This window comes from Anopheles marshallii, chromosome 3 (assembly GCF_943734725.1).
Source record: "Anopheles marshallii chromosome 3, idAnoMarsDA_429_01, whole genome shotgun sequence".
In the NCBI taxonomy this organism is placed as follows: Eukaryota; Metazoa; Arthropoda; class Insecta; order Diptera; family Culicidae; genus Anopheles; species Anopheles marshallii.
The window spans coordinates 83,900,455-83,917,860 of NC_071327.1; the positions used below are offsets into that span (position 1 = coordinate 83,900,455).

Consider the following 17,406-nt stretch of genomic DNA (forward strand, 5'->3'; position numbering starts at 1 on the left):
AGTACGGGGATCGCATATGCACACTAACTCCATCAAACCAGCACCATGGGCAGCTGCTTGACATGCTTTCGTACACCGCCCAACGCTAATGTTTCCACCGTAACTGGTGTTCCGACCAATGTCGGTGGTACGACCCACGATCCCGCCCTGACGTACACCGAGATGGACGTAATTGGTCATGGTAGGTAGTCGTAGTCGTTACCCTAACAATCATTCGGGTCATTTAATGGATGGTATCTCGTTATTATTCTCCTCGCAGAAACAGACGATCTCCTGCCCGTGAGTGTGACCGGACATCGAATGGGTCACGGAGACAAACGTTCCGGAGGAAGCTTTAAAAAATCGACTGTTGGTGGAATGTTGAACGGGAATATTTCGTCCGCACTAACCGGCAGCGGGACGATCGGTGGTGTTGGCGGAATGATCGGTTCGACCGGCGGTTTAATACCAGAAAACATGAACAATAATGGAACAGGTAGTAAGGAATCCTGCGGCGGTATGGGTGGTCCTCAAATATTGCTGTCCGATAACGATCTGAACAGACTGTTCGAAAGCTATAAGGATACGCAGGAAGATGCAATACTGTCGGAGGGTATCGAACGGCTGTGTGGTGATCTCGGCTACAAGCCGGACGATTTTGCGATACTTGTACTCGCGTGGCGCTTGGATGCTGGTCAGATGTGTCAGTTTACGAAAGCCGAATTTATCCAGGGCCTACAGCGGATGAGTGCAGCCAGCATCGAAGACATACGGGCCCGGTTACAGCAGATCGTGGAACGGCTACGCAACGACAGTACGGAGGACTTTAAATCGCTGTACCGTTTTACGTTTCGGTTCGGCCTAGAGCCGGGTCATCGGATACTTTCCCTGGACATGGCGATCAGCTTGTGGCGGCTCGTGTTTACCGTCCATACGCCCGAAATCCTGCAGCGCTGGTTGGATTTTCTCGAGCAGCACCAACACATCCGAGGCGTCCCGAAGGATACCTGGAACATGTTTTTGAACTTTGTGGAAACCTGTGATATCGAACATTACGATGACACGGAGGCGTGGCCAAGCCTCTTTGACGATTTTGTCGATTACGAGCGGGAACGCACGGGCCGGATTGCGAAGGTTAAGGACGACAGTGGTGGAGAACCGCCACCGGATCATTCCGACTGCAACGGCTCATAGTATTTTGCTAGGTAACACCCTTTAGCCACTGTATTCTTTTCCCCTCTATCGCAATTTTTATAAAACCACGATGCCCCGTTTGTGTCCTTTGTATGGTGGAAGTTTTTCTGTCTTCGGAGCACTGACTGATCGGGCGGGCATTTTCCATAACGCAAATGTACGCCTGTGATCTCCATACATGCAATTTTTTTTACTGCTAAATGTGCTGCCGTCGTTAAAACTAGCAATGTTTAGCAAAACCCGTGACGAATGGCTTACATTTTCCCGACGTTTACTTTAGCATTTTTATTATTTATTGAATTCATCGTATCATGCGCAGCACCTTCCGAAGCATTTACGCGGTCTACCGACGGGAGGTGAAGTCAAATTTTATAAACGGATCACATGGATATAGTACGTGTGCACACAAGCGGCTACAGACAGCACGTTACGTGTTATCCTTCCAACGTTGAATCCGTTCGATATATACGTTCGTAGTAGGGAATTGTTTCAAGCGATTCTCCATCATTCATAGGTTTTACCGAAGTTCTTCATGCGGTGAAGTATTGATTCGTTTAAAGGTTTAGCACGTACGGAAACCTTCGTAGGAGATGTTAGCATAAAGAAAAGCCGAGGGACGATAACAAAACCTTAGAAGACAAATTGGATCGTTTGTTGTTGAAATTTATCTCGTTGTACAAGTTTTAAGGTCAAAAGCGATGCGAAATTCGCTTACACGGTGCAACCACAGTGCATGTGTGTTTTGTGATTGGCACCAAATTAGTAGCAGAGCAGAACTTTGACATGCGGAATAAAAAATCACACACAATAGCGTAAACGACGAATCACGGAAACAAAACTTTCTAGAGACAAATATTTATGTAGAGAGAGCATTATGGCTGTATCGCATAGAAGCCGCGAAAGATCGCTGCGAGGCGAGAGTACTGAGTATATAGGTAAAGGAGGAACCCCCATCCCAACATGCTACTAACGCGATCGTGTTCGCGTGCGAAAGGCAAACCGAAGCAAACCGATAGCAGGGAATGCAGAGCAAGAAGCCGACGATCAATGTGATTAATTCATAACTATTAGTGCAAGGTCTTATTTGTCGGTTCTTTTTCCAAGCGTGCTATCTAATAAGCATATAGGCTAGAACGCGCAGCTAACGTTTCGATTGCAATACGGCGGCGAACTGAGGCGGGGACCATTTCCCACGTGGCGGCTGCGGTGAGTATCTGATAACTAACTAAATGGCGGATTGGCGGATATCAAAACTTAGTGTAATTATCGCATTAACTTTTAACGGTTTTGAAATAAAGGAAACAAGCCTATCTCTATTTTACTGTGTCGTCCATATTGTCCATTTTGTTTGTCCTTTCTATGCATTTTGAGTTGTTGTAATGATTATTTGTACCATTCTTTATCCCGTAGGTAGTTATTTTGAGTAGCATTAAGACCATCGTCGTTGTTATCGTCAAACTTTGTCTTCATTTTGGAGGTAAGTTCATTTTTTACCACTACATTACTCTTTTCACTTCAACTTCTACAGATTAATGAAGTAGTACTGATAAAGGCCAACTTCTGAAAGGATATTGGTGTAGCTTTTAAGCTCATTTGCTCCACTCCCTGGATGGGAATGGATGGCCAAATGTGATATGGTAACTTTAATTCCTGTGCCCTTGAAAAGTTCCCGTCGAGTTTTCGGCCCCCAAAAGTCATTGCCATTGCCGTGCCGAGTAAGCCGGAATGATCGATTGCTTCCTTCCGGCGTGATGGCATCAGCGCGGACGGATAGCATTTATTCACCAGAAGAAATTAGTAAATCTCTGGTCTTCTTCACGGTTCGTACCACTGAAGTACTAGTAGAGCGCGTTGTTTGCATGGAATCCCCCCAAAGAAAAGAAGGAAATGAGTTGCTAAATACTGTTCGGCTTCATTAGTTTCGGTATCGAACTGGGAAAATCCAATCAAAAATCCCCTACGAAAATGTTGATAGATTTAGCCGAGTTTTACCAAATTTAACGCGTCACTCGTACGTAGCATTCAAACTCTCTGGAGCTCAGGATTGCGAGGGATGTGAATTAGTTGGTAAATAATGTTTAGCTAACTTTTGTTCAGCCACGTGGCTTCCAAACTATTGTTTGTGATCGATTGTATTGTTATTGAGGCTTCATTTGTGTAAATTATGCTACAGAATGGCGTGTATTGCGCGGCTGGGAAAAAAGTTCTACAACTAATTGTGCGGTTAATTGGTTGGGACATGGTTGGTTGACTCACCTCATGCATGGTTTCGTTTACCCAGCACGGCGAAACGATACAAATCGGACTAAATGGCCCGATTAGGCAAAGCTTGGGAAAATGGATGTGCCAAGTGAGCAGTGGCAGCGAAATTGGTGTAACTTACTTCAGTGACGATCGAAAGAATGGTGTCGTTTTAAACTTCTGCAGATGGCTTCGGGTTGCGTCAAATCGTGAGTTGCATTGACGTCATTCCGTACGGATGAATCTGGTTTTGAATAAATTCATATCGAGAACAGCCATGATGCAGTGTGCCACGAATGCTGCGTACTCATTTTCCCCAAAAACCGTGATGTGCCACGATTTGATGGATTGATAAATGTGTGGCTCCGTGCCATGATCCTGGATAAACACATACCCCGGGCTGGGCTAAATGAGAAAATTAAGCAAACGGGGTATTTCCGGTGGTGGTTATTAACCGACATGACTATCGCATTCGAGAGAAGGTCAATCAGGAGGGAGGGTTAATTTATTAAGCATTGTCTGTCACACGTCTGGGAACGACAACGCTGACGTTGGAAAGTGTGATGCTGATAGGTGCGAGGACAGGTCACTATTTCATCACCCTAGCCAACGAGCTGAAGGAAGGTCATGAGAGAGATAAGTTAATTCATCTGTTTTTCACCAACGTGTGCTAACAAAGGAGCATTTTCCACATTTGCCCACCTCTTCGATCGATTCCAAGGTCATTAGACTTGTTGTCGTCAAATTATGCGATTGGGCGTCACAACAGACTGCTTGTTAGGCATTGACAAATTGAGAAGATGGAACGATATGGTTGTTCTATACATGAGTCAACCATTTTGCTCGCTTCTAGTCGTGATGAGCAGCCATTATAGTAACTCGAACTGGACAATTCCAAATACTCTATCAATTTAACTCTAAATTGAATCACCACAAGCTGCCATTTATACTGCTAGCGACACACAGTATTCTCCAGAATGGCTAAAATAGTTTCTGAGCACTTACTGCATTGCAAACTGCCTAGCAAATGTTAATATTGCAATAGAGAGTTCTTAACTCTGCTAGCACTAGTGCTGCATTTGACACTAGACATTTGCCAGCAATAGTACGGTAATCTCCCGAATGTCTAAAGTAGTTTCTGAACACTTACTATAATGACAAAGACACATCCAATTCATTGTCTTGAGAATATCTTCATTTAATTAGGCGTAAAGTGTTCTTGTGCCTTGATTTTATGTGATGATGTGCCTTGAACCTCTGAGTACGTACTGCATTGACGAAACGCCCTTTTAAGTAGGCATTGGAGGAAATACTTCCAATCGATCCTAGAGAATATCTTGACCTAATTGGGCGTGGATTGTTCTGCGTTCTCATTAAGAATGGTGGAGACAATATATCATTTCATCCAAGGAATCCTTGGAGCTGACACAACGACCTTTTCAACCTTCACCTGTCAGACCTAGTTTCATCTCTGCAGACCGGTTATCATTCTATCATCTTCCTAGTGTTGATCGTTTCGGGGAGGATAAAGACGTCATCCAGACATAGGTTCGACTCCCTTCAGACTCTCCAATAAATTGTACTTCAATCGATAGTGAGAGTCACAGTTATCCTCCCGAAGAGGAGAGAAGAAATAGTGTTCTTCGATTCCGACGATGCACTGAACGAGTAGAGAGTGAGAGAAGTGTGTCTCACGTTGGTGTATGTCGCTACTTCACCATGTGCACCACACAACGCATTGATTATGTTGCGCGCCGGTCAATATCAGCATCTCGCCCGCTTCACCACCACACACTCTACCGTGGCGTGTAAGGAAGAAGGAGACCCGCACAATGTTGTCATTCCCCTACTCCTGCGCTTGCGGTCAACATGATGCGGTCGTGTCGTTCGTGTGTCGGCTTTGCGAGAAAAAAAAAAAGAAACAGAAACCCGACACGACCGTGGACCCGGGCTGACCGGGCCCGGATTTTCGGCAGCAAGATCATTACGATGCACGCGCTTGCCCAGGTCGCACGCACATTGTTCACGCACGCTCGCCACCCGAAAATAAACTGCCGTCGCCGTTACGATCATTCAAAAGTAACGCAACCGCGTGCAACCGCCAACAGTCTGTGTCCGGGAGTCCGTTCCCCGGGAAGGGTGTGATTTTGTGGTGTGTTTCGATCGATTGTTGTCAACCGTGTATGTGTTTATGGTGTGGTGTGAGTGTGTGATTGAGTGATTTTCCCGACCGTAGGAGGGAAAATAAATAAAACGGTGCGGGCGACGTCGTTGCCGTCACTGGCACGTGTGCCGCGTTGGCCATTATTAAGCCGTTAAGCAACCGCCGTACAGTGTGTCGCACCGGTCGAGCGAAGGGTTTCCGCTGCAGTACTTTCGGGGTGCATTTCGCTTCACGTGCTGCATCTTTCTAACCTCATTTAGGTTTCCTTCGCCTGGCAGACCGTCCGGCCGAGGATTGGACGCAAAACCCCCTGGTGCGGCATTTGGTGTGCTTTTGCGTGTGCGCGTGTTGTTTCACTTTCGTTGCGCGTCCCTCGCTGGTCGGAGCGCAGCACGCTCAATGCGGTCGTTGAGTTTTGTTATGTGATCGATGAAATTCGCGCGATCGCGCAGCCTCCAAACGGCTCCGTCTTTGTCGTCATCGCCGTGTGGCAGCCAGCCCCCCCGTAAAAACAGTGCCCGAAAAGGAAAGAAGGAATCGACGAAGCTTGCGCCGAAGCAACAGCAGAAAACCCACAAAAGCCACCCCGTGCCGCGTGGTGGTGGTGGTGCTACCGCATCCGTGCCGATCGGTTTGGCCGAAAAATTGCAGCCAGCCCCCGGGCCAGTCCGGGGTTTGCAAGTGGGGTGGAAAATTTCGCCCCCTTCATTTGTGTTTCACGGCGTTGATCTTCGACCGATTCGGGGAGGCCCAAGCCGACGAAAGCCAAAAACTCGAACGCTGACAAGCGTGTGCAGCAGGGTTGCGGCAGATCGGTCAACAATCGGTCAAGTGAAGATCCGCGTCTGTGCGAATGTGTGTTCCGGGATCTCCGGCCATCAGTATCGCCGTATCCGTTTCGCCCAATTTCGCGCAGGGGGAGGGGGTGTGTTTGTGTGATAATAAAGATTACGTAAACAAAGTACACCCCAAACGATCTACAAGCAGCCGGCTGGCTTTATCTTGCCCGACCTGACCCGAACCGGGCAGAGTTGGTGTTGAGATTGAGTTTGACTGGGTTGTGACAGGGAAAAAAGCAAAGAAAGTGCCCTCGCCGAGAGCGAGAGAGAGAGAGAACGAGGGAGGGATAGAGACAGTAACAAAAAACCACACCCTTGTCCAATTCTGTGTAATACAGCAGCTGATGATCACAAACGTTTGCAAAGGGGAGATTTTTTTGGCCAAAGGTGACCGTAGAACACGAACCCGGAGACAACAACCGAGAATTGAACAATTTTGCAGCTGTTGCTAAATCCCGTAGCACGCAGAAGAGATTAAGATGGTGAAGAAAGGCAGTTCCATCATCTGCGTTGCAGTCCTTTGCGTAGGGTTGGGTCTTGCCACCGTCACCCAAGCGGGCCGCGCCGAAGACGACAACGCAAACAACGTGGCTAACGTGACCCAGAGCGACACGCAACCGACCAACAGTTGCAACGGCACGCAGTCCACCACTTCCGACACGGGGACCAGCATCCCTTGCACCGGGGGTGGAACGCTGCCAACGCAACAACCAGCGCTGAGAGGCAAATTAAATAATGCGACGTGCGTGAGTGCGTTCTGCGATGCGGTGGTGAGCAACAGTGCCGAGGAGCTGGATGACGATGTGATTAACGCCACCGTCAGCAAGGGCGGCCACTCCCAGCAACACCACCATCGATCCCATCTGTTACCGCCGGCACTGCTGGGGGAGGACGGGGAGGAAGGTGGGCGAGGGGCGGCCCTCGAGTACGGTGGCAAGAAGGTGGTGCTGAAGGCGGAAGTGCTAAAGCACACTTCCGTTCTGTACGGTCTCATCTCGATCGCCGAGCGGGACGAACTGTCGGAGCGATGCTATCGTGAGCTGCAGCGCGTCTACCATGGCATACAGCAGAAGGAAATCTGGGCGATGAAAGGTAGGCGTGAATGTGGTTTCGTTTGTCTGCTGGACGAGTCGTTTCCAATCGCTATCGCAATATCTCACTAATAACAGGCATTTCGTCGTCGTAGTGCAGCCGTGTTTTGATCATTTTAAGCAAATCAATCGCATCAGTTGATAAGCGGTTGGCGTGTTCCGACGTTCCATTTTGTTTACGTCCCCCTCAAAAAGGACAACCGTTGGTGGGGAGACTTCGTTAAGTCTCTAATTCGATTTAATTCTATGCTGCGTAGTGCGACCTCCCCTGCGGCACGGCAACACGTGCGCCAGTTTGCGTGATGGGGTGCTGTTTTACTGCTGCTGGTCCAATTCTAGAATTGGGTCCTTTTGAAAACAACAATCGTGTCGTGTTATGCTAAGCCGGCGGGAACGCAAAACCCGATTCCGTTTTATTCCCGCCTGACGAGCGCGTCTCTCTGAAACATTGTTTTTTTCGTTTTTTTGGTGGAGATTCGTGTTGCGTGCGGTGTTGCGCAGCAGCAGCGTGGTGCTGGTCATATTACTCAATGTACTTTTACTCTCGATTCGCGCCACCATCACCGTCGGTCGGTGCGACGTCATCGTGCAGGAGAGGCGCTATGGAGCTATGGAGCTTTGGAGTATTTGGGAGTTTTGGGAGACCCGGTTTAGGCCCCGGTATGTTTGTTTGGCCAGGTCTTGTTTCCCACCCCTTTCCTGGTCTGACGAGTGAGTTTTGCGCATGCCGGTTCGCACTACAACCACCGCAGCAGTAACAGCAGCCATCGAATCGAATCGAACGCGTATCTAGAGCGACGCCAATTTGGGGCTGCGTGTTTTCGCTTGTTTGTTGTGACTCTTTCTCTCTCGGTGAGAGGGGAGGGTGTGGTGGGTGGATATGGGCCGCGGTTTAAATTTAAGCACACTGCTGAGGCTGGTGGGAAATCCCTTCGAGCAACGCGCAACGTTCAAGGTCAGGAATTCATCAACGCGCAAAGTGTGGTCACTTGTGGGATGGAGGAGGAGGCCGTGGCGGTTGGGAGATGAAACCGCCCCAAGGGACGGTGGTAGGTGATGATCGATCGTCACGTGATGAAGAGCTAATACGATGCAACCAATCAATTCGATTATGTTGGACACTATGCTCTCGGGCCGTTTGTTGACGCCTGACGCGTTTGTGTGACCCTGGGGGAGAATGATCTTGCATTGATATTCTTACCAACTTCGTTTTTTTTGAGTGAATAAACGACTCATTTGGCCGTTGTGAAACCGCCCTACGCCTGTCCTCAACCGATTGTGTCTTTGTTGGGCCACCTTCAAGAAAACCCTAATTTTCATCACCGAAGGACGATAAGGCAGCAAAATGGAAGGCCTTTAAATGGAAATTAATTGCAGGTTAGACGACGATGGAAACGTGCCACGGCTATTCTGTTCTCTGGCTGTGGACATACTCGTCTCCATTCGTAGGGGAGGGGCAATCAATTCCAACGTCTAAACAGTTGGACATTTTGGATGAAACTAATGGAACGCTCAAGTGTTTGCCTTTCTTATTTCGTTTTTCGCAGCAATAATCAACTAAAGATCGGCATCGGCTTGAATGTTGCACTTTCGCAAGACTCAAATCGAAAAACACTACCTGCGTAGCATCTTGCTGTCCTTCGCGCTGTGAGAAGCACCTACCGAACCTCCTTTCTTCATGGGCCGTGGATATTTAGTGCTCACCGTTCAATTGCATCAGGTTGGTCGGTGAAGCTGTCAGGTCGGTGCTCGTGAAAATGTTACTCTCCAGCGCTGAAGATGAAGTTTAACTCCGAGGAGTGAAGCGGTTAGAAGATGAAGAATGAACCGAAAACCTCACGATTTGTGCACTCCATCACGGTCAAACGGTGGACTGCAGCACAGGATCATACTTTTTTCTCCACAAAACCCATTAGCATACACAATGAGGGTGGGCAATCGGCTACATAAAACACACACACGCGCGCGTTTGTTGACAGAAAAAGGTGAGGATAAAAGGAAAACAGCAGAAGTGTCATAAATTTTTGCCACGATCAGGCGCTCGCGATCATCTCGGTGCTCGGGGAATCAGCTGCGGGAATTAAGGTGCGATTTGCTGAGGCGATTTGCTTTGCTAGACTCGCCGACCCGTACGTCGTCGGTGTCGGTTATCTGGCTCAAGGTTGATAAGCCCGTCTTATTGTTCGTTAAACAGTTTTGTTTAATCATCGGTGCAAAAACGAAGAGAAAACCCACAAAAAAAAAACCAGCCAACGCTTGAGGTTAACCTTCACTCCAGTCGTGTGTTCAACAACCAAAAAAACAAACTCCTACTCCGACCGAAGGTGGTATATGACACTTTTCTAGCGGTTAGCCTTCGGCACGATCGATTCCCGTGTGTACAACAAGTGCGCATGATCATGGGCGATCACTTTCGGCAAGTGACGGGGCATTCCGCTAACCTTAACCTTTCGACACACGCGCTTCTCTCGATGAGTCAGTTGAGGTGTGGGTTGTTCTGTGCGAAAACAAAAAAGCGAAGGCTAAGAACACAAACCCCCCCGACCAGCGGCACGAGATGACTCCAGATTTGGCCGATTATATAATTGGATGCAGATACGAAACAGTCCAATCGGGGCATTGGCTTTTTTTTTATTCAAGCAGATCCAAGCGCCACCGCATTAGCATGCAGTGTATCAGCAGTATCGTGCACGGGAACTTGTCTGTCCGGTCATCCGGAGTGATGCTTATGTAATCAACTTGAACTTCTTCGCTTGTTCGCTGTCACGTCGAGGCCGACCTGTTTCGCGGCGGAAAGGAGTTCGGAGTTCGGATGGCGTTTCTTCCCAAGCTTGAGAGGCGTTGTACGATAAGAAGACGCTTGTTTGACGCGGAGTTGAGACACCTCAAGCATCTTGAGCACGGGATGAAAATAGGTTACACTCGCGTCACACCGCCGCCGACGTCTGTATGTGTGTGTGTGTGTGATAGGTTTTATTTTTGGCTATTTATGCTGCTTAATCTATCTGATTGCGTTGACGGAATCGCATCACGGTGCGTGGGTTGTCGAAGGGACGTCCGACCAAGAGAGAGAGAGAGAGAGCTCTAGAGAAATTCAACCTGTGTCAGATTTATTCTCATACCGTACCTTTCTTCTCCAAAATTGTGTGTTAGTTTTCCCTTTTTGGCCCTCGATTTCACTGTGAAGATGCAAAGGTCTGGCGATCCGGGTCCATTGGTGTTGTGAGGTGATCGATACGTAATACACAACAAGTTCAACCTAAAATCACTGATCGAGAGTGTGCATGGTGTTAGTAATGACTGTAACTAAAGCTTTCCAACCGACAACAACGTCAGCACCAACTCCAAAACCAAACCCGAAATAGCTTTCATTTTTCACACCTATCCACAAAGACAGACCGATCCTCTCGGTTCGTCTTTTAGTTTGGCCGAAAAGTGTGTCTGCCCAATGCCCAATAAATCCAACCCATCAACTCGACCAATTATGTTCCTCCAGCTCGCGTACTGCTTTATTATCACCCTTATCGAAACGGTTACGAGCAGAGTGCGAGAGACCGAAAGTTGTTGCTGCTGTTTGCTATATGGTACGGGGCTATTAAGTGGGAAAATTATGCACTTTAGGGTCTTCGGATGCAACGCAGGCAAGTGTGAGCTAAGTGAACTCAATCCCCTCGATCGAGTCGTTGTTAAAGATGATTGATCTTCTACAACGGCAAAACCCCAGGCGGACTCCAAAAAAAAAACCCCGCTCACCGTTCCAACCATTCGGTGATGTATTTGGACGAGGCTTTGATGGATGCCCCAAAAAGAGGACAACGTAGGAACAACTTCATAATCACGACACACGGCGCAGAGTGATGAGTTAATCGCCCGTTCTACATAGGTCAAACGCACGTGACGGTGCAGAAACATCTAGCGCCTTATTATTAACGTATCGATCGAGCGCCATTGACTCGGTAGAATAATTTTGCGCAAACTTACGATCCACAAAAAATCCCCACAGGGTCATCAATTCAAGATGGAAAGAGGAATTTTGCAAGGTTTTTTGGTTCCGTTTACGCTGTATGCGGGGGGTTTTCAGGGGGGTTTATTTCGTGAAAGGTACGGTTGATTCATCCCGATGTGGTTTAGCCATGGTTGACACGAGGAAGTGCAACGAAGGATACGCAATACGTAAGGATTTGTTTCGGGGCCGGATCAAAAGGTAGCGGCAATGCTCATTTCATCATGTGGGGACACAACCAGTCAACAGTCAGTGCCAGTCCACGGAAGGAATGATTGCACTTTCAAGGTTAACGAATTTTGACGTTGCAATATACCGCAAGACCCTGGACACCAGGTGCGATAAATAACAATCCGCGCACTGTGGTGAACCTTGTGGGAACAGCAAAACCCCCCCTTGTGGGGGGTTTTTTAAGATTGTTTAAGATATGTGGCCCAGCCTCACAGTCCGTCTGCTGTTTACGGCAGCTTCCATCGACTGCGGAAATTAAAACGAGTTGGGATACGAGTTCTAAACCCGTCACGTACGGCTTGATTGAAGGCAAACCTTTTTGGTGGTAAATATTCAAGACAACATCGAACATAAAGCCGCTAAAGACAACAACAAAGCACACCACACACAGATCCACTCGGAAGCTTATGTTTGAAGCATGATATTAATTTGAGCTATCGTAAAGCATCGCTGTTTTGGAGCCACGGGCAGTAACCAAATCCGGGGTTCCATAGCAAAGCATCAAAGAGCCCCATTATGGTGGCTTCCCCACGAGGGTTCATTGGTCCGATTTTAGTAACGGCCTGCCCAAACTAACCTTCCGACACCGAAGAAGTAACGGATTCTTTCCAGCAGGGTTGGGAGAAGCTGTCCGGGCAACCTTTCCGGTGGAATCCAGTGTTGCCTGTTTCTGCCTACCTGCCTAATAGAATTGTGTTTGTGCGTCGTGCCACGGCCCGTTGGAGGTTTTCGGGAAAAAGTGCCGCCGAGAACCGCTATGGCCGATAAGAAAATAGAAAGTGACCGAAACGGGTTCGTTCTCGGGAAGGGGGGAGGGGAGGGGGGCGAGCCGCAACCGCGCAGTAACCACCTTCGGATTCTCGCTTGCGCGTGCGTTGAAGTCACTTGTTTCATTCCGGCCTGTCGCCTGAAATTGAAGGCAGCAAAAAAGCAAAAGTAATACCAGCACGGTAAGTGGAGTTTTTGGAATACGCGCCGAGGGCGCCGGCAAGAGCCGAATATTGGACCGTTTCATTCATAGCTTGCGGTCGGGGATTGTGAAACGGGACCGATACGCGCGCCGATACGTCATTAGGTGGTTGTTGGAGCCCGGCACGGTTGGACCGGTTTTTTCCGATCCCATTCGGTTCGGTTCCCCGTGTCCGAGTGATATTGGCGTTCGATGAGATGCATTTTCAGCTCGGCGTTTTGTTTGCTTCGCCGCGGCACACGGGGCATGTCCCGTGGCAAGAGTGGCCGCTCCGCAATGGTTTAACAAATGGCCAAACGCGATTTAATGGATGATCAAACATTGACACGCGGAAGACAACGCACACAACGGCGTCGGAACAAAGAACTCGCAAACGTTCCACGCATTTGCGTGTGGCAGGAATTTGTTATGCCCTTGGGAGCATTTCGATTTCCCCGCGTTCTGGAAACTCGTTCTAAAGCCCGACCGAGGCTTGACAGTTTGACGTCGTGTCTTGGCGTAACGTGCCGTATAATCTAATCAGATACGAGATGATTTACCCAAAACGGTGAAGGACATTTCTGCAATTCGCTGTGTTTGTTTGGGCACTCAAAGCTCGACACGCGTGGTCACTCACTATTCTAGTTTGGCAACTATTTCAGTGGTTTATCTTTGCGATAGATTTGATCGTAAATTGTCTGTGAAAAAAGTGGTTTCCTCCTGCCAATCGACAGTCATCTGTTCCCACCGACCAGGGGGAGGTGGCGGCTCTTTGCTGCAGTGTTTATGGTTGATTTTCTCAATGTCAACCTGCCAACCATTAAGCACATCCGATATAAGAAAAATAAAGCACATCTCGCCGAAGGTGCAAAAATGTATGATCCCCTACCAATCGGTTCACGCAGGTTGATATGCTCGATGGCCATAAACGTATTCTTTTTATGATTGGTTTATGCAAATTGGATCTATCATTCACCACGGCGGGGTGATGTTGGTTTTTTTTTGCTTTCGACCACAGGAAAACTGTAACCAACGCGAAGATTAGTCACAATCGATTTAGTATATTGGCCCTTCAAGGACATCTTTCGGTGAATGTCATGTTATGTTTGGCGGTTTAAGATCCATTTTTTCCAACATTTGTTACCGACTGACTAAAAAAAGCTGTCGTTCTTGTTTGCACAAGGAAACTTAACCCAATTAGAGATGACATGAAGAGAACTGGATTTTTATTGCGGAAAATAACTCTAAAGTCATCTCTTCTTTCGTCTTTCAACGAGTGTGCAGATACGGAAACGGTTTCAAAAAATGATTCACGTTTCCGTATCTGCTGTTGATTGCCCTTGACTTGAAGAGAGTAGTAGAGGTAGAGGTTAATAAACATTTGACCAGATGTCAATAGTTATGTCCGAGAAGTATTATGTGCTGAATCTATGTGGTATTAACCACTCTAATCTGATATTACTACTCTAGCTGAGTTTATTCAAATTACAATTCGATTGTTGTCTTGTCTTTGTTTTGTTGTTTCGTAGTGCTGGATGCATCCGGTAGCCAGGAGTCCGGCTTCATGTGGGGTCACAATCATTGGATCGGCTCAGAGAAAGGCTGTGAGTCCACGCGTACGCCCCTATCGATCACGCTCTCCGATCGGTACCGGCGCAACATGAAGCGCAATCTGGTCACTGCCCTAGCGCCGTTCGAACTCGACTATCGGATCGTGTTCGCCAAGCATCAGTCCGCGTGGCAGGTCGACGTAAAGTTCCAGAGCGAGGTAAGTGCCCCGGCGTGTTCTGTCTATTGCGCACACACCGACTGACCTTGCCGACGGGGCGGTACGATATCTGTCGTTTCAGAACATTCTCCACATCGGCGTGTGCATTCCGCGATCGTGCACAAACGACGAGTTGCACAATCTGACCGCGCGTTACTTCGACGAGAACCTCGTCCTGGCGCAAGACATCTACGAGTTCAAGCCGAACGTGCTGCACGTGAAGAGCACCACGCTCGACCGTGCCTTCTGGTCGAAGCCGAGCGTTTTCATCATCGGGTAAGTGATCATCGCGCGGTCATTAATCGTGTCCCTGGACTGCGCAGTGAGAGGGCGACCACAAATTGAGTCATCCTGTTGGGGGTATGGATATGGTAGGCGCATAATCGTCCAGCGCGCGTACCGATTGCGCCAGCGCGTCCGAGGGTGTGCTAATTGGTGGTACCTTCAACGCGAAGAATAGGCCACCTGTCCAGAACCGGTACATTCACCCCGGGGGTTGAAGGGCTTCTAGCTATGTTGCAACCGACGCTAAATGGAGCACCAGTGTTGGCCAGTTTTGTGTGACGCGTTCTCGCTAATTGTGCGGTCCATTTTTTCTCGATCTTGTCGTCCCCAGACTCTCACTCACCTTCACGTTACTGATGGTCTATTTGGCCCATAGCAGAGAACAGCGCTTAATGGAAGAAAAGAACAATAATCACACGTCCGGTGTAACGACTGCGTCGGAAGCCAGTGGCGAGTTGGCCGAAGACAGTACCTTCCTTGATCGTATGATCGATAGCTTCAACCTGCGCAAGAACCTGAACACAATCTTCCGCACCGACACGGGACCACAGTCGTTGCCCGTCATTTGTGGGATGAAGTAAGTAGTCGACCCAGTCACCTTCGCACACACTCTTCGCGTAGTACAATGGGTGATCCTTCCTTCGACAGATCGATCTGCTGCTTCCTGATTCTGTGCTTCCACATGCAATGGTACACCTTCTACACCGTGCACAATCCCTCGGTAATGCTCCACTACGCCGAGCAGATACGGTACCAGCTGGTCAGTAATGCGCCCCTGCTGGTGGACGTCTTCTTCGCCATCAGTGGCTTTCTGCTGAGTTACAACTTCATCCGCAACCGGTCCAAAGTGCAGGAGGTCAAGGCGAATACGCTCTGGGAAAATGGCAAGCTGTACGGCAAGATGCTGTTGCATCGCTACCTCCGGTAAGCTTTTCGGGGTGCGCTCGTGAGCGGAGTTGCGTGTATCGCCGCTTTAGCATCTGACCGTTTTTTTTTTTGCTTTTCTTGGGTGTTTTTGAACAATCTCTCCCCACCGTAGCCTTTCGCCAATGTACCTGTTTGTGACGGTGTTGGGCGAGCTGACGCACAGCTACATCGTGGAGACGTCCAAGTTTTGGGTCCACGAGCGATCCGATCTCGGCTGTCAGCGGTACTGGTGGCGCAATCTGTTTTACATCCAGAACCTCTACCCGGTGGACGACTTCTGTCTCAGCTGGACCTGGTCGTTGGCGTGCGAGATGCAGTACTACATGCTGTTCACCGTGCTGCTCTTCGTCTACGCCAAGTAACATGCAACAACCGTACCTCACCGTGCCGAACAGAAACCGTGCTAACGACCCCCCTTAATCTTCCCCCGTCCACAGGAGCGCAAAGTTCGGCAAGAAGGTGTTTGGTATGTTCGCGATCGGCACGCTGCTCTTCAACATTGCGCTGACGTTGAACCATCGCTTCATACCGTCGTACGACGTGCTGTACAACACGGGCGATGCCCTCTACACGGCGCCCTGGTCTCGAGTGTCTCCGTACGTGGTCGGGGTCTACTTTGGATGGCTGGTGGCGTCGAGTCGTGACAAGTTCACCATCACACAGGTAGGTATTCTACGATCCGATGCCAGATGCAAGAATATAATAAAGCATCTGCTTTGGTTGTACGCTCTCTCTCTCTCTCCATCGCCACCAGAATCAATACCGGTGGTACTGGCTGTTGGCGTGCTTCTGCGTGACCTTCAGCATGCACTCCACGATCAAGCGCAACTTCCCATTCCCGATTGCCTCGACCGTCATGGTGGCCGTACGGTGGCTGATCTCGTGGGCTGCTTGCTGGGTGATACTAGCCACCGGAACTGGCTACTCGAGTAAGTGTCTCTCTGCTGTTTGTCCCTCTGATTATCTCCGTTGCTTACCTCGCTGGTTTTCGCACCTTTCAGATGTTGTAACGCGTGTGCTTTCTTCAAAATTCTTCGTTCATATCAACAAACTTACGTACGGGATCTATCTGCTGAATCCACTAATCATCATCGTCACCTTCGGCGTCTCCGATTCCAGTGCCCACGCCGACCCTATACCAGCGGTAAGTTCAACCCCTTTTCGTAATTTTTGTCGTTTTTTTTCTTGTGACTGATGGAATGTTCCGATTTGTTTCCCTGCACTCTGCTCCGTAGATCGTAATGGCGTTCGGCGTAACAGTGCTTTCCTACCTAGCAGCGATCGTGTTTTCCGCCTTCTTCGAGATACCGTACTGTAGAATTTCGAATGAAATCCTAAAGCTCAACCGTAAGGTCTCCTCCACCACCACCATTCGGCCTTCCCCCACGATCGTCAGCGAACCCAAACACCCACCGTGTCCTCCGGTGATCGAGAGTGAAGGAAAGGTTAAGTGATACGCGTTGCAGGAATTGTTCGAGGTGTTCGATATGCCACAGTGACGCTAGTGAAGTTTTCCGCTACGGAAGCTGAGGCGCTAGCGTGTATGATGGGTGCGCGGTTGGGTAGTGGTGCATCGTTTCTCGCATATCTTAATTCTTAATGTCCCTTCCCGTCCCTCCCGCCCACGCCTCTCCCCCCACCCCTTTTCTTGAGTAGGGCCTAAGGGGGAGGGGGCGGCCCGGACCGAACGGGGAAGCAGACTAAGATGGTTCTCGGCTCGGTTTGCCAGCAATCC

General features: G+C 49.0%; 2 protein-coding genes across 2 annotated transcripts; both read left to right on the forward strand.

Moving 5' to 3' along the window:
* Positions 1–45: 45 nt before the first annotated feature.
* LOC128713951 (DCN1-like protein 3) lies at positions 46–1,173 on the forward strand. The gene is made up of 2 exons (XM_053808826.1): positions 46–181; positions 260–1,173. Exons 1-2 carry the CDS (start codon positions 46–48, stop codon positions 1,171–1,173), a joined length of 1,050 nt encoding a protein of 349 aa, XP_053664801.1.
* Positions 1,174–5,283: 4,110 nt separating this feature from the next.
* On the forward strand, positions 5,284–17,125 carry LOC128713606 (nose resistant to fluoxetine protein 6). Its single transcript, XM_053808465.1, has 11 exons — positions 5,284–5,299; positions 6,910–7,509; positions 14,221–14,459; positions 14,542–14,735; positions 15,076–15,321; positions 15,393–15,668; positions 15,784–16,029; positions 16,109–16,334; positions 16,426–16,600; positions 16,673–16,815; positions 16,907–17,125. The coding sequence occupies exons 1-11, from the start codon at positions 5,284–5,286 to the stop codon at positions 17,123–17,125; spliced, it is 2,580 nt and encodes an 859-aa protein (XP_053664440.1).
* The last annotated feature ends 281 nt before the right edge of the window (positions 17,126–17,406 follow it).

Bases quoted from the DNA above. Each gene is read 5' to 3' on its own strand.
- LOC128713951 (XM_053808826.1), top strand. From the start codon at position 46: ATGGGCAGCTGCTTGACATGCTTTCGTACACCGCCCAACGCTAATGTT. The intron at 182-259 runs GTAGGTAGTCGT...TTCTCCTCGCAG, and splicing joins GATGGACGTAATTGGTCATG to AAACAGACGATCTCCTGCCC.
- LOC128713606 (XM_053808465.1), top strand. The intron at 14,736-15,075 runs GTAAGTGATCAT...TGTCGTCCCCAG, and splicing joins CCGAGCGTTTTCATCATCGG to ACTCTCACTCACCTTCACGT. The intron at 16,601-16,672 runs GTAAGTGTCTCT...CGCACCTTTCAG, and splicing joins CACCGGAACTGGCTACTCGA to ATGTTGTAACGCGTGTGCTT.